The sequence below is a fragment of the Vanacampus margaritifer genome, chromosome 14 (genome assembly GCF_051991255.1).
Source record: "Vanacampus margaritifer isolate UIUO_Vmar chromosome 14, RoL_Vmar_1.0, whole genome shotgun sequence".
Lineage (NCBI taxonomy): Eukaryota > Metazoa > Chordata > Actinopteri > Syngnathiformes > Syngnathidae > Vanacampus > Vanacampus margaritifer.
This window is the reverse complement of record NC_135445.1, coordinates 18,415,568-18,433,512: the sequence shown is the minus strand read 5'-3', so window position 1 is coordinate 18,433,512 and position 17,945 is coordinate 18,415,568. Positions and strand designations below refer to the sequence as shown.

Sequence of the window (17,945 nt, the reverse complement as noted above, 5' to 3'; positions counted from 1 at the left end):
GAGGCTTCTTATAGTACAGCAGACCGCCTCTCTTTCATTTGTAGACAAAACATACTCTCTGGGTACTTTTCCTCAAAACAATATCTCACAAACAAGTTGAACTAGATTTAGAGTGGCCGTGAGCGATGGCGCAAACAGAGTCAGGGGTGTGTGTGTGTGTGTTCGAAGCAGATTCTGTTCTCAAGGACCAAATGTATGTTTTCGCACAGAACACTCAGAAGGAATTTTTTAGACCAAACAAAATGTTCCAGCTTAGTTTAAGGTCAAATTATAGTGAGTTCAACACTATTTCACCCACTTTACACATATACAAAACACTTCAACATGGTTAATATATGAAATAAAGAATTAAAATGTTAATAATATCTAACAGTCCGCCCTTTGGGCTTATTTAAATAAAGCCCAATAACTAAACATTTAAACATTTTACACAAAGATTCCAACGGGATCTTCATCATCGCAATGGCAGGTGCAACAGTAGAATAAGAGAAAAATAAAAACATTCTTTTTTTAGCAGGAGAGGAGGTCAGTCATATGTCAAAACAATGTGATTCATCAAAAGATTTTTTCAGTAAAATAAGCATATCATATATGAAGACGATGTGTTGTGATTATGTTCAAAATTGTGGTGGGGATCTTAGAAAATAGAAAATTGGCATGACAGTCAGTATGAAAAAGAGTGAAAAAGAGTACGCAATTGAAGACTTGTTGTCGTTTGGGCTAGGGAAATTTTTGTTCTTGCGTTTGTTTTTTGTTTTTTCCAAACAGAGTCCTTCAGCTCTGCGATTGGCTGGCAACCCGTTCAGGGTGTACCCCGCCTACTGCCCGAAGCCAGTTGGGATAGGCTCCAGTACCCTCACAATCCTTGTGAGGACAAGCGGTGAAGGAAGTGGATGGATGGATCCTTCAGCTCTTTTAGAACCCACATCAACTGCCAGAGAATAGGGATTGACCACCGGGCCCAAGGTGTGACTCATTCTTTGTGGAACGTCCGGAAAATGGACACATTCCTCCTATCCATTGAGGGATGTCCTCAGCGAAACTCAATCTCCATTGAGTGATGTCTTCAGCTCGTCAGGTGGCTCCTGGAAACAGTCGAATGGTTTTCCATTTGGCTCGTCGGGTGGATACTGGAAGCAGTTGAATGGTTTCTCAGTTGGTTCGTCAGGTGGCTCGCTCCTGTTGGTGGGGGTTGAGTAGAAGGCGGACCCGGCAGGTCTGATAGGCAAGATGTGGAACCAGGTGCCCCCGTGGACTGGACCAGATTGACCTTTCCATCACCTCATCTGGGTGCAGAACATTTTCTTCATTTAGTCACTAATAAACATTTATTCACATCCCTTTTTGAAAGAGCATCTGGTAGTTTTTATTAGTTTGGAGTTAGTAAATGTTAGTGAAGTTCTGTAGGCCCGTGCTGTGGAAAAATTCTGTTTGTTGTGACATTCAATTAGAATCCAGCCTTTGGCTGAATTTAATGACCTAAGCACATTCATTAATGCAACAATGAAAATCTTATAGCCAATTCAAATCTGACGAGGCCAATTTTGTTTACAGAATGTAATGATTATTGGAATGTTTTATCATAATATTTACTGTTATAGATATGGCATGAATGTGCTTGCAGCCATTAAATAAATGCAACTTTCACCAACAAATAAAATCAAAAAATAACCTCTAACCCCAGGGCCCCAGGGAGAGATAGAAATGGAACATATTCACCTTATTTTCGCCATCTCTGCCAAAACTTACTCCTTCTCCATGGTCAAAAGTCCAATCCCCAATTGTCCTCCTGTAAATTTCATTCATTCTCACGGACTATCTATAATTATCACATTGAGACTAACTTATAATTCTATTTTTATTTAATTCAACATGGACTGTTTGTGTCCTTCGCGACGATATACCCAGACCGAGCAATAATTCCCCCATCTGAAAAAAAAATCGATTTAGAGAATTTTTCAGACTGATAATAAAAATAAAAGTGCAGCAGTAAATAAATTTTTGCTTTAAAAGGAGGGGAAAATTTTAAATTTAACCAGTAAATTCGACAATGCGTCCCAAGCAATTGTTTAAATTTCAAAAGAGAATTTGGGAAAATATTAAAAGACTAAATTTAATAAGCGCAAACTATAATAATTAAGATTGAAATAAATGTTATCTTATCTTTATTCACATTAGCTGTTTTCAATTTCTGAAACCACACGAAATTTACCAGTATTATCTTTTGTACTATAAAAATATTGTAGCTTAAGCCAATGAATTTTACAAAGAATCTCAGTTTTCAGCCAATCCATCAATTATTATTAATACATAAAGTTGCCCTTAGTTTTAATATTTTACCATTAAGCTTGCTAGTCCCCCTTGTTGATGTTGGTCCAAAAAGCTGACTGTTTTAAAATAGACAGAGATAAACAAATCAGATCAAATCAAAATAAACATCAAAAGTTTTTAAAATATAATAAATCTGTGTGTATAGAGTGTTGTCAATCAGTTCGTTCTATTTACGTAATGTTTTACTGTAAATGTTATCACCTTATGTCTGTCAAAAATATAGAGTGCAGTGTAAACATCATATGGTCTGGTATCACTAACTCAAGGAAACATTGTTGGTGTGGGCGGAGTCACCAGCGTAGTGGAGCAGTTTTTTCACAGGGCAGTTCGGGACGTAGGAATGCTTTAAGGAAGTTTGTGCGGATCATTGTGTGCATTGGAGCAGTTTTTTTCATTTATCGCATTTGTATATGACGGCACAGTCATTGTGGAAACTTTCCACCAGGTGGCGCCAGGAACCTCTGCTGTCCATCAGGTGGTGGTAGGCCGAGCAGGTGGAGTCAGGTATATTTTTTGTGATGATGGCCGCATCACGCCCCTCTGCTGGTGGTAGCAGCTGCGGTTTCTTTGTCGTCTGCAGGTTTTGTTCTGATGACACCTGTGTCCCGCTAGCATCGGTCCAGTTGACCTTGTTTTGAAATAATGACCCCGACCAATGATCCTTACTCGACCGAAACATTAAAATCTGCCCCAACAGTATTAGGTAATAACTTGTCAGTAAATAGTCGGAAGAACAAAATCCTCCTTTATTTTCAAAAAATTAAAAAAAAAAAAATATAAATATATTTTTTTTTAAAAATGAAAAAATAATAAAAAATATAAAATAAAAATAATTAATTAAAAAAAATTTAAAACAAAAGTTTACAATTAAATAATTGCTAATTATAATTCAGTATTGTTATGTTTTACAATATTTAATATAATATGTTTTGCATACTTTCATAAATAATACTTAAGATGAAAGGATAGCTTTGCTCTAAAAATTTACAAATATAATACAGAGTCAATTAACAAGTGTGTAGTTTTCAATTAATATTTCTCAATAGAGGCCGCAGCCCGCCTAGTCAGCTTTTGGTCAAACATCAAGGCAGAAATTATTATTTTTAATTACATAGCACCTCAAATTATGTCAAAAATGAGATTCTCCCAGATGGCTCCCCCATGGAATGGAATGGTCTGTCCAGTCTTCCAGGACTCGCAAGGCCTGCTCCAAATTCTGAAATGGGACTTCAAATGTCGAATTGAAAGGTTAAATATATTCAGGAGAAATTAAAATTATTTTTCTACTTATAACCATGGGAAAACCCCTTTTTAAATTATAATTAACAAAGGGAGAAAAGTCTCCTTTTTCATACAAATCATATATTACTTCACCCCCCGGACGAGAGATAAGGAACTTGTCGTTTCCCTCTCATAATGGGTGTGGCTCCTGTGAAAAATATTAAAAGATATTCAAAATTAAATAATGTTCTCGCACATGAGAAAAACTATGAGGGAAATACAATCAACTTATAACAAAACATTCTACATTAGTTGCCATTCAAATTATTCGTTTTTTAATTAATTATTATTATCATTCTTATTAAAATGCAGAGTGTGTAGACTTACATATTTTATATAACAAACAATCCCCCAAAAATTTAAATATATATATTTTCATTAAACTTTTAAAAGCAGATTTAATTACACAATTAACATCTTCCTTTTATAAAAAACATTATATTACCTCTTTACAAAAGTTGTAAGGCTTTTGGCAATTTTAATTTGGAAAAAGGGTGACACCTGGCGGTCAGCTAGAGTCATAGCAACTACAATCAGTCTTACAGTTATATATGTTTAATAAGCGTGAGATATGCATCGAAATTTTAAAATATTTTAACACTATACCTCTCTATGTTATATGTGTGTTAATATTCATTCGTTTTGTATTAAATATAATTCATTTATGACGTATCATGCGCTGTAAAGCCCGATTAAGTATTCAACATTAGTCGTTATGAGATTTAAATGAGGGTTTCGAAATTTAGTTACGTTAACAATTTATGTAATGTCGTTCAATTATTTAACGCAGACCCTGACGCTCGCGGTTTTAGCGTTAATTTTTTTTATTTTTTATTTTTTACTAATATATCGTCCAATCAATTCATTCCGTTCAGCGTTTATTAAACGGTTTCATTTGTTTTATTACGTAATTCAAAATCATACGAGCTGTCTATACGAAACAATCGAAAGTCAATATTACAGCATTAATCATCATTTAATACACTTTTCTTAAAGTTACCTCCGGGATATTACTCTATATTAAAATTATATATACTTATAACACTATTAACGAGCGGTCGGCGTCGACGCACATCCAAAGTTAAATTGCCGCCTTTAAAACCATCGAACAAATGACATATCTTATTAGAATAAACTAACCTTTTTCACAATATAATCAAGTCCCGTCGTTCGATATTAAATACATTTTATATCATTATTTGACCGCTGATAATTTAACCCGGAAGCTTTAGTTACGCCTAGAGGAAGTACTATCAGGTAAAATCATTTAGTCCTTCAGAATAAAAGCGCAGCCGTAATTCATCTTAAATATTAAAGTTATATAAATAGTTATAACTTCACAGAAATACCTAAAGCTAGCATTCTAGCATTATTCATAATTTTATCCAAGAACACACGATTGTGTCTTGCTTTTGTTTCACTCGAAGTAATTACAGATATATCTTATTTTTTCGTCGAACGCCTGACGGTGCAAGTTCAACGCTTTCATCAATAAAATTAACTTACCGTAGCTTATAACGGCGCTAAAAGATTTATTCCACAGCAATCGTGCATCCATTTTTATTTAGTCCTTCAATTCACGGGTCTGTCTACTGGGCAAAACTCCGATAGCAATATCATGATCTCCTCTTTAAAATAATAAATACTGCTTTAAGTCAATTACGAAGCAGTCTCTCGACTAATATAGCCTTTAAGAGTTCACAATTATTTGATTCAATTGTGCAGAAACCCCTCGTAACGTTACGTACCAATCTCTGGTAATATATCCTCATCTGCGCATTCGTATTTCTGTTGTCTTTCAGCTGAACAGACTTGTCCATGAATATTCATATCCAATCACCCAAGGACCTCTCGATTGATCTCAAAGCGGCGTATTACATCCGCTTATGCCAACCTGACTACCAACGCTGAATAAATGTTCAAGGATCTTTACGATGTCCCTACAGAGCAGTACTATCTCTGTGTTAGTCGTAGTATTTTCGAAATTTTATCCAAGAATCTCTCGTTTGCGTTTAACAAACTGTTTCCTTGCAGCTGCGCTCTTACATCGACAGCTGCGTACAAGGATCTTTAAAAACTAATTATCCATGTACCCTCGTTTGCGTGAACAAAACGGTTTTCCTATTCAGCTTTTATTATACAAGGAATTTATGTCAATCCTCCAAGTATCTCTCGTCTTGTAAAAACATAGAAATGTTTCTCAAAACTGACTACAAAACGATCACGTACAATTCAACGTGACAGCATTTGTAAATAATGCTACGTCACCACATGTGTATACTTCAAATACCGTGGTAAAATCCGAAATCTGGGACCTCGCGTCCAACCAAACGACTTCAAAATTTATCACTATTTTTCTTACATAAATTCCATCTTCAATATAATTTTGCAAGACGAATTTACCAGCCGCAGCGTTCTCAAACAGACAAAATTCCTAGAACGTGGATAAAGTGTCCACTTACCGTGATTAATGTGGCCGGGAATTCTATTCGTCTTTGAACGCCCCCGCTCGTAAAACGTCGCTCTTAGTCGAGGGTCACCATTTGAAGAGGTTAAATTTATTTGTCCTCTTTGCGTGTTCCAAAAATATGAAGACAGATTTTTAATGTAAGAAAAAACACCTTTGCAAAAATGATTTTTTAAAACAGAGATCTCCGGACATTGGGGCCGACCCTGAAACATCACGTAGGAGGTGGAATTTTGTGTGCCCATTGTGCCCCCTCCTTTGCGGAAGAGGCTTCTTATAGTATAGCAGACCGCCTCTCTTTCATTTGTAGACAAAACATACTCTCTGGGTACTTTTCCTCAAAACAATATCTCACAAACAAGTTGAACTAGATTTAGAGTGGCCGTGAGCGATGGCGCAAACAGAGTCAGGGGTGTGTGTGTGTGTGTTCGAAGCAGATTCTGTTCTCAAGGACCAAATGTGTGTTATCGCACAGAACACTGAGAATAAATTTTTTAGACCAAACAATATGTTTCAGCTTAGTTTAAGGTCAAATTATACTGAGTTCAACACTATTTCACCCACTTTACACATCTACAAAACACTTCAACATGGTTAATATATGAAATAAAGAATTAAAATGTTAATAATATCTAACAATATACACAGTGCAACAGCACGAAGTATCTATTTTGGTTAATGTTCACTTGACATAATGGCAACAGTTGATGTTCTCCAAGGCGATCACTCCTTGCCCAAAGTATTTATGAAAGTCTTCCTACCGCTGGTGACTTGGACTTTGAGAGCTGCTGGGAACACCAACCCAAAACGCAGGCCTGGCAGCTTCATCTCATGTAGATGTCGTCTTGCATCGTTGAAGGCTGCTCTAGCGCGTGCTGTCTTTGCAGTGTAGTCTGGGAATGCAGAGATGACCATATCCTGGATCTTGATATTATGCAGTGTCCTCGCTTGTTTTAGAATGTCGATGCAGTCCTTGTAGTGGTGCAGACGAACAACTAGAGGACGAGGAGGTTCATTTTGTTTTAGTTTAGGTTTCACTGAATGGTGCCAACGGTCAATTAAGGGCTCTTTTTGCATATTAAATGCCATCTGAAGTAGCGCTGCAACTGCCTCTGTAGACACCAAGGCCTACGAATTCTCCGGGACGCCAACACGTATATTATTACGCCTCGACCTCGCTTCAAGATCCTCAAATCTGTTGTCCAACTTCAGCAACTTGGTAGATGGTTGTTCAATCTTGGATTGGAGTGCAACAACATTGTCGGTGCAAGTGGATAGTGCTGTTTCCATCTCCTCCACCGTTTGTTTCAAAGTGGTAACCTCGCAAATTCGACATTGAGTCAGGTGTCGGGTGTCGGGGGCATTTGATCACTGTGATTGGCTGTTAGCTAGCAAATCAGCGCATGGGGCAAGAAGAGCAAGTGACAACGCAGATAAACAGTACTCAACTCAACTCAACTTCACAGTTTTTCAGGACAGCACACGTGAATATTTAAGTCCCCCATAAAGAGGATATGATCATATTTCAGTATGGTTTCGGCAAGAAGATTTGCAAAGTCGTTTAAAAAGTCCTTATTGTATTTTGGAGGTCGGTAAATGACACAACATAGCACAGTGACAGTTTGGCCGACTTAAAAGAAGGTGGCTTCAAAGCTGTGATCGATGTGGTAAATAGACATCGTTAACATAAAAACAAAAATAAAAAATGTAATAGTCGCCGTTCCTCCACCTCGGCCCGACGTCCTCGGAGCATCCAAGTAAGCACAGCCAGGCGGTAGTAATTCAACCATAGCAATGGACTCACCAGTGACAGTCCAGGTCTCCGTCAGGCAGAGGAAATCCAAATTGTTGGAAAGGAAAAACTCCCTCAAAAGAAATATTTTGTTTGTCAATGACTGCACATTTAACAGCGCAATCCTTGTGGGAGCATCAGGGGTGCATTGCCCTTTCGTCTGGCGGTCTCGAGGAAGCTCCTTCAGAAGCTGGAGGTCGACATCGCGTCCAGAACGCAGAGGGCAGCACGGCCGAAGCTTTTCGGGTGGACCGACGATCGGTAGTAGCCAGGAGTCAACAGGGTCCAGTATACGCTTCAACGGAGTACATCCATGCGTTCGGGAACGATAAGGGGACGAAGCTTGTTCCAGCGCCCGTTTTCGCTTCACCAGCTGGCCTTCGCGTTTACCCCGGCGCCGCTGTCAACACGACATGAGTTGTTATATCCTGCCCCCGTAAAGAGGTTGCCGGTTGCCTTTAGGAATAATGACTACCGCCGCCGATGGTACGGAGAGGAATTACTTTTCGCGTATGCGCTGAAGGTACGTAATAGTCGGTGTCGGTGCGGTGTGTATTTCGATCATTTTTCTACACGACGTGCTGACGTCTGGGCTGACTCCACAAGAGTTTGGCGTCGGTCACATTTGGCCGACGTCAGATTGGTGTATCTCGGCCTTTACTGATGTTTTAGGCTATTGCTGTGGTATTGCTTCAGTATCGATGTAGTATTGAAGTTACAATTTCGGTTTTCTAACAACACTACTCTGAAACAGTTGACCGTCTCTTCTTTGTGTTTGAACATCAGTAGCCCAATTTTCACCAGCACCTGTGTAGGTCAACAGTCCTGTTGGTGGTCTTTGATAACCGATCTGGTATGGACGTCAAGTTTGTCATTTGCATATTTGATTATAACAATGTTTTATGCTGGATACCTTTTCTGATGCAACCTTCAGATTTAATTGGGCTTGGAGCCTGCACCAAATACAAGACAAGGCAGTTTTATTTCTATAGCGCATTTCATGCACAAGGCAACTCAATGTGCTTTACACAAGTAAAGACACAACACTTACAAGCATCAACAAACACAACAGTTAACAACATTCAGAAGCAAAGCAGAGGAAAAAAAGTAGGGCCTGACCGATATGCATTTCTTGAGGCCGATAACAATGCCGATTTTTGGCAGAAAAAAATACAGATTGCCGATTAATCTTCCGCTTATTTAAAAATACATATTTAATGCATCCATGGTGTACACACTTAAAGTGAGTACAGAAGAACAATGCATTTGGGAAGAATCTGTGCCTTTGCGTAGTGTTATCTTACCTGTGGGTATGTGTTCCCACAGAATTTGTGTGTGAATATCGATGTCGAAAGTCGATGCTAACTTCCTGTTAGCCTTTGAATGGGATCCTCCCTTCATTAATAGGTCGGGCCTAAAAATAAAGTACAGTCATATTACTAAAAGAACATTGACAACGTTAAAACACATTAAAACTGAAAACTTTAAAAACGTTTAAGAGTAAAGTAATGAAAAAACACACAAAAAAAAAAAATATATTTTACAGTAATTAAAATAAAAGGAAAAAAACATGATTTAAAAATGTTCAGAAGACCTTAATCAAAGGTATAGGAAAAAAAGCAAAGTTTTTAACCTGGATTTAAAAGCATTTACACTTGGGGGCTTACTGCATTTGTGTGCAGCATAACAGCTAAATTCAGCTTCAACTTGTTTACTTTGAACTTTGGGTTCCACTAATTGGCCCAATGTTGTAGATTTTAGAGCCGTACTGGGATTATATTCAATAACAAGGTCTTGTGACCCCTACAGGCTGGTTTCCTTCATAATGTGTATTTGAAATGTGAATCACTTGAGAACATTCCAAGTAGAAGTTGAACAGTGCACATTGTGCAAAAGCGTATGTTTTAGTTGTAAACTGACTGAAACCCCAAACAAACAAAACACAACTTGATGTTGGGCAGTTCTTTTTTTTTTCTTTGATGATTTAACATGTTTGTTGATTTGGCTCTATGCTTGTACGAATAACCGATGATGGCGAAATGTCCTTCTTATTATATTTAGCAACTTGTTTTGTTGGAGAGTGAGGTTTGAGCAACAGTTTGACAAAAATAAACTCTGACTAACTACTTATTACACTTGTATTGCATTTGCCATACATACAGTATATACTTAAAAGCTAATTTCCACAGTTGCTACAGTTTAACAAGCCAACAAATTGTTGATTAATTGTGTTTGTCCCCAAAAGTTCCACTTTATAGGCAAATGACTAGTGTTTGTTTTTGGTTGAAATGTTATTACACATGATTTTATGAGGTTAAAGGACAGCCAATTGGACATGTCACTTTGTTCACGTTCCAACTCTGATGTCAGGCATGTGTGCTGACATGCTTCTCAACACGTACACTTCTGGTGTGTTTTTCTCCACCACAGTGTGTGTGCTTGTGCACGTACACGTACATGTATACACAGGAAGAAATCAATAGCAAAAAAGGAATTGAAGATTGGAAAAAGGAAATAAGTATGTTTCTGACATCCAACAAAATATATACAGTAGTTGGGCAGTTAAAAGTGAACACTTTTCCCAATGGTGTAATTATGTACAGTACTTTCATAAAGCATTTTTCAACAATACAAAATGTAGCCTTTAGAGAGGAAAGCCAGTCATTAGAACATAATTTTGACACATTCAACAGAACATTCAATTGTTTATGCATGTGTAATGTTATGTAAAGTGTAACAACAGAAAAAATAACCATATGACATCCATCCATCCATCCATCTATCCATTATCTGAACCACTTATCCCAAGCACTAACACTGTTAGTTTGGGCTAGACAATTTATTTTCTTTTATTTTCTTTGTTTTTATTCCACATAACACTACTTCCCTGTTTAATCATCTACCAGTCTAATGGACCAACACCATATACAGTATATGATGACTTTGTCGTAGTATTGATTTGCCATGGTTGTATTTGGGTTTGTGTGTGAGCTTTTATATACAACATCAAAAATAGTCTACCTAATATGAATCTGTCTGCTTAAGGCCTTTTTACACTGCACTTGTTTTTTGGTGTGAGCTGCCACCCCATTGCACACTGCCCATTTGTTGTTAACCGGATCACTGTTCATCTTGTCAGTTTAACAAACTGCTTTAAGGGTGTCGGTGTCAATTTTTGTTTTTTATTATTAAAAGATTTTACATGTGTTTGGGTAATATGATTTCAAGTTCACCATTATATTTTGTTCAGCATTATATTTTGTAAGTATGTGAAAGTAATGATAGTTTAATTTTCATTTAATATACCTTGGATGTTGGTTTATAGAGTGACTCCAGTGGTTTTAGGGTTAATCTATAATACTTGAAATGAGGAAAAGTCATTGCATTCCTGTATGTTTTTGCTCTGTGCATTGTGAGTTCCTGATTGATTTTGGCTATACTATATTCATACTGGAACCTCTCTGACAAACAGTTTGATTTACTAACTGCTAAACACACAAACAGGTTTACAACTAATAGGAAATGCATTCTCTGTAGGGAGGTAAGCCTGACCTGAACACAACTCTGCCCATCAGACAGACGGCATCCATTTTTAAACAGCCTGTTACCAAGGTTACAAGTCACCCGGGAAACAAGGTAAAGACAGACCTGCAGAGAGCGACTGAGCAGCCCAGACAGGTAAAAACACACGCAAGCCCTCACTTACTTACGGAGCCCCCTGTGGTGCCTGGGTATGAATTTATTTATTATTAGTTTACTAATCTGTACCCACAGTTTACTATTCTGTTCCCACAGTTAAGTAATCTGTACCCACAGTTTAGTATTTTGTACCCACAATATAGTAATCTGTACTGACAGTTTAGCAATCTGTACAAACAGTTTGCTAATCTGTTCCCACAATTTACCAATCTGTACCCACAGTTTAGTAATCTGTACCCACAGTTTAGCACGTCAAAAGGAAACGAAGAAGAACACACGAAGAAGAAACGGTATCGTGACATCATGTTGGAAAAAATACTGTTTTATAGCTCTGTGTTAAAATTGCCATAAAATTAATAAAATAAGAAATACAAGGTGATTCTTTGAGTATACCACACCGACCAAAACCGATTGGTCGGGACAGGTAGCCCTGCGGTAGCCGGCACTCTGTCAAATTGTGACATTTGTGCAACAAAGATAGCTACTAATGCTAACAACATGTAATGCTATTAATTAATAATTGTTAAAATAATTAATAATAGTGCACACTAGCGATCTATATTATAGATATATTCAGTTTAGCTTCCACAAGCGCGTCATCTGCCGGGAGAACTTGGTAATTTTGATGTGACGATTAGTTATGTATTCTACAAACTACAAACGATGGATAACTCAAACGAGCAGTGATGCTGAAGTTGGCTCTACAGTTGCGCTCCTGTCTATTAGTCTATATTATCAAATCTAAACCGCAATTGCATTTTCTGGCTTGAAGATGACAGTGTTTTCAGAGTTTTGCATTGGTGAAGACGCTGGTTTCCTCGTTGCCTAGAGCAGAGGTGGGCATCGCGGGCCGAAGTCCTGCAGGTTTTGCATGTTGCCCTTCTCCAACACAGCTGATATATGATCAGATCATCAGCAAGCTCTGCATAAGCCTGATAACGATCCTGTTGATTGGAATCAGCTTGTGTTGGAAGTGAGAAAGCTCCAAAACCTGCAGGACACCGGCCCTCAAGGACCGAGATTACCCACCTTTGGCCTAGAGTTTTAAAATACACTGATTTTAACCTGCTTTAATTTTCGCAAAATCAAAATGGCATTGGAGTTTCTCTCCCTTTTCACACTCCACACTACTCCAGTTTTTAAATAAATCAAACTTGTAAATATATATTTGAGTGTTCTTTGTTTCTTGTTGACGTGGTAAACTGTGGGAATACATTGCTAAACTGTGGGTACAGATTACTAAACTGTGGCTACAGATTGCTAAACAGTGGGTACAGATCGCTAAACTGTGGGTACAGATTAGCAAAAACAATTTTTTTCATACCCTGGCCCCAGAGGGGCTCCTCACTTACTCACTCACTCACTCACTCACTCACTCACTCACCACTTTTTCACCAGCACTCAACTCTGTCTCTGTGCCTTTGCAGCTCTTTTGGGAGAGGCGGTTAAAAGGTTTACAATCATCAGATGTCTCAGAGGAAGTTCTACGTACAATGGACCTGCCCAAAGTCCTACAGAGTAAATTGGCATAAACATAAACCAAATGCAGTGATTTTTTTAACCTTGACCTTGGACTTTCCTGCCTCTGCAGGTGTTGGTCTAAACTCAAGTGACGACACTCTGCTGTCAGCCATTGCTAGTGCTCTCCACATGAGCTCTACTCCTGTCACGGGACAGACATCAGCGGCGGCTGAGAAGAACCCAGCAATCTGGTTGAACACGTCCCAGCCGCTCTGTAAGGCCTTCACCATCACTGACGAACAAATCCGGTAAGAGGCTGAATCTTGCCAAAGGAATGTTGCTATTACTGCTTAGGACGCTTTTTATGTGAGGATTAAATATCATATAAGCTTTACAGCAGTGTTTCCCCACCTTTAATGATCTTAGGCACATACATTGTTTGTTGCTGTTTTTTTTTACTTTAAATCAACAAAAATGTCACAAAAGGCCAACTCCATAGAGCATAGGTGTCAAACTGCGGTCCTGGAGGGCAGCAGGCCTGCAGGTTTTGGAGGTTTCCCTGTTCCAACACAAGCTGATTCCAATCAGCAGGATCGTTATCAGGCTTATGCAGAGCTTGCTGATGAGCTGATCATATTTCAGTTGTGTTGGAGAACGGAAACATCCAAAACCTGCAGGACTGCGGCCCTCCAGGACAGGAGTTTGACACCTTTGCCATAGTGAGTACACAGCTCAGGTTTGTATCTTCTGCCATCTAGTGGAAGAGATTTTAATTGTTCTGCCTGCCACTACAGTAGTTGTTGCTGGCATAGATGATCAGATATTTTTATTAATAAATACACTGGTCAACACACTTTTACAATTTTTTTTAAAATTAGAGATGAGTCAACTTTTTTAGATGAACTTTTTTTGCGCTGATTCAGAATCTGCCCTTGATTTTTCACAAGCACATCAGGTTTTCATAAAATATATTAACAGTAATATATGTAATATAGTAATATATTTGGTAGTGTTTATGAATTAAGGATTACATTCACAACAGTTGTAATTTGTTTTCTATTTCAACTGATTGGGCGAGAGACGTGGTCGCCAGTCTATGAGGCTATGAATCCCTGTTCTGTTTTTTGTTTTGTTTGTTTTACAAAGGGCACAATTTCCAAAAATCTTATTTTATACCATTCGGGAATAAATTCCAGGGCGCTTAGGTAGCTGATGTATGTGGTGGATGTCATAGTTATTTCATTTATAAACATGACAACAGCGTGGTCATGAAAACGGGGCCCTACGTCTTCACTGTCTATCTTAGTGCTGTCTTTATTTCTGAAGAAATTAATGTTTCAGTATTTTATGTCAACCAGGAAATAGTAATGCTGCCTCTACATTCATTATTATAAATAACAGCACCATTTTATTTTGGCCAATGCAGCTTTTGTTCCAGTAAAAAGCCACAGTTGATGGAGAGCTTTTGTTCAGTGGAGGTTGATTATCATCTTCAGTATCAGCATTATTCATTTACACATGTGGACAAAATTGTTGGCCCCCTAACGAAAGAAAAACCTGCAGTGGTCACAGAAATAACTTTACTTCGACAAAAGCAATTTTCTCCAGTTGTGTATATTTGCATATAATTTTCTGTATGTTTTATATTTTTATACATACTTTGTCTGCTCCTTAACTTGGCAAATCCCTCTTGCCAAATTGATATAATTGTCATATATACAGGTGGGTCTGTTGCAGTTTTATCAGAATTTGGGACCATTTATTTAATAAATGAATAGTACTGATAGCTTTTTTTCCTGGAAAGTCTGATTGTCATGTATTAGTGAGGACAGAACAGTTTAGCAATAAACTTTTAAGTTTCTTTTTCTCTATGACCTTTTATTGAGTTTCTCACAGATGGACCCACCTACTGTTCCATAGCTTCTGCTTCATGTGTTTGTTTGTCGTGATAGATAAGAGTTCCTCACTTGCCTAGAAGAAAAAGTAACAATCAATGAATGAAACAATTGTCTTTTGAAACAAAATATGTCTGTCTCACAGCTCTGAGGTTCAGGGTTGGGCGGTTTTCATGTTCTTCCTGTGTTTGCATGCTTTTTCTCCAAGTACTCTGACTTTCTCTCACATTCCAAAAATATGCATTTTAAGTTCAAGTGTGAGCAAGGTTTGAAAAAGTTTGAAGAGGCTTAAAGCTCGAAACTAAAAAATATGGATATCAAAGATATTCATTGGGGCCTTAGTGATATGGATTTATTATTATTATTTTAATTCAATACAGATTCTGATATTTGGCAGGATAAAATTCCGATAGCCGATTAATGAACAAATAATATATAACAAATTAAAAATAACATTTTTCCCCCCTTGACGTTTACAATAACGATATTAGTAGAGGGGTGGGGGTGGTGGTTGGGGGTGGGGGGATTTGAATGTCATTATCTTTGCCTTATATTGGACTGTGTAATGTGTTTAAAAAAACAAATTTCTCAAAAATAGGGCAATTTTTTGGTCCGTTTTTATTATAGCTATTATTGGCTGATTAAATCAATTGGCTGATTAATTGAAGATAACCTAAACAACCCAAACAAAACAAATAACGTTAAAGTGGATAAAACCAGCATCTGCTGTACTTCTCAGCCCTAGATAGATGGACAATCAGGGTAATCAGTAAATTGAGAGGAATCTGAGTATGAGAGATGTTGCTGCCATGGCCACACTGAAATTCATGCCAAACAGTCAATTCAATATAACACCCAAGTGGCTGCTAAGAGACAACACAGAAAACACCTGCTAAATCTTTAATCTTGTTTGCAATGCAAGTCACGCATGCACACATTAATCCCAATTACTGTATGCAGTCAGCTTTTTGTTTGACGTCCATCAATCTGTTTTTAAAAAAACCCAGTCATAATTCAATTTTGTTCTGCTACATATCAGTATAATCACTAGCGTTATTGTTACTTAACCCTCATATTCTCTTTTTTTAGTTAAAAGAATGACATTTAATAGGAAGGCAAGAGAATATGTGTAGTTTAAAGTGAGACTGAGTTGAAGAGCTGGCTTTATTATTGGCACGTCATCAAAACACATGAAATAAAATACAAAAAAAAAAAGTAACAATTGGTGCATCACTGAGCACATCCTGGGGTTAGGCCCTCTTTTTTTTTTAAAGATCCTTTTAATCCCTGTGGCATCTAACTGATTGTGTGCCATTTACAAGTTGCTGCAATAACTGTGGCGCTTTGGTGTTGAGTAGGTTGTTTACTGTGGCTTGACAGCCTTTCCAATGACAATGACTTGCCTGTTGTGGTTCAAAATCATGCAGTGAGGGGTCAAATTAAAGCAGCAGTCAAAACACAGCTCATTAGAGGTGTTTAAATACCAAGCACAGTTGATGATACATCTGTGGCAGCCAGTCACTTCCACCATTACACAATGTCATTCACTAAAATGTTAATGTAATGTGGCCTCATTTTCCTTCTATTAAGGACTTTATTTACAGTACACACATTTGATTTGAATATATTAGTTCGGTTTAATCTAGTTTGAAAGAAAATTAGTGAATGTTGTTTATACCTTCATGACAAAAATGTATTGATTAACTGTCCACATCACAAAAGCAAATTATGCAATTTGTTTTGCAGGCATAACATGAATGGGGTTTCGTTATTGTAAAGCAACATTGTTCAAGTAGCATAAAATATGCATGCATGACAGCAGGGGGCACTGTGGAGACATACTCCAAATGTCATTGTCTACAAGTGTGTATCTGTCAATCCAGTGGACCAACAGAGCAGAGGGAACAGCTGGCTAAAGCCATTACAGCAGACTCATTGGAATATGTCTGTCTCCACTCCTGTCTCGCTGTAGCTTCTTACTCATTTCCTTCCCGCAATCTCTTCCTCCTAACATTTCCTGGCCATTTGATATATTCTGCCCTCTGTCCTTCCATTTTCCTAATATCGCTTTATCTTACCCATTTTCTTTCATTTACTTGTTTTGTTTCCAACATCCCTTGTCTTCTCCCCCATTTATAACCCCACTCATCGTTTCAGTCTCACATATTTCCAATATTTTATGTTTGTCTTCACCCTGTCTTTGTTTTTCCATCTCCATCACTCTTCCCATTTTCAACCCCTCCTCCCTCAGTCTCCTCTGATATCTCCTCACTCCCTCCAGCATTTATGCCTCCTGTGCTCCCCCCTTTCTTATCTCTTTCCTCCATTAATTTCCAATTCTCTCCCTCTTCCACCTCTCCCTCCCTCTGAATGTGCTTGTCATCCTAAATTGCTCTCATTCCTTTTCTCTCTCCCTGCCCTGCTCTTCTTACTCTGCCTGTGGACAGATACTCGTTCAAATTGTTTAGACCAAATTGTCCAGGGGATGGTTAAGTTTCAACTGTTTTTCACACTTGACAGCCCAAGAATACTCTCCACGACTTGTCCCATCCTTAGGTATAATTTTTGAAAACTTTAAATGAGTCTTTGAGATTTAAAAAAAGTTGATAAAATAAATGAAAATGAAAAACTGTGCCCAACATAGTAAATAAATGTTAGATTGGTGAGAAAAAACAAACAAACAGCAATCAACTATCGTCAGGCTGGGGAAAGTGAAACACTAAATAACAATATCATAGAAGTACTACATTTGGCAAATGAACGAACGGTAAGCATGACAAGCAGATACAAGACAAATAACAAATAACAAATAAGCGATGATCATGAACTGCATGGAGACGATGAAGAACAATGCAATAATCCAGCGTCTTCCGTGCGTTTCTGCTGCACCTATAAATCGCGCTGATTGTCATTGACGGCTTTGCCCACCAACGCTTACCAAGAAGACTGTGGAAAACAATGACATGCGGGCAGAGAAATAGGAACTTAACATTTATTTTGCTAAGCACAGATTTCAGCC

General features: G+C 37.9%; 1 protein-coding gene across 2 annotated transcripts in view; it reads left to right on the top strand.

Moving 5' to 3' along the window:
* mbd2 (methyl-CpG binding domain protein 2) overlaps positions 1-17,945 on the top strand; it is a 40,069-nt gene that overhangs the window by 7,267 nt on the left and 14,857 nt on the right. For both annotated transcript variants that reach the window (XM_077585941.1, XM_077585942.1), the window contains exons 3-5: positions 11,409-11,549; positions 12,998-13,088; positions 13,162-13,339. In XM_077585941.1, the coding sequence (XP_077442067.1) occupies positions 11,409-11,549; positions 12,998-13,088; positions 13,162-13,339 (410 nt within the window). The remainder of the gene's footprint in view (positions 1-11,408; positions 11,550-12,997; positions 13,089-13,161; positions 13,340-17,945) is intronic.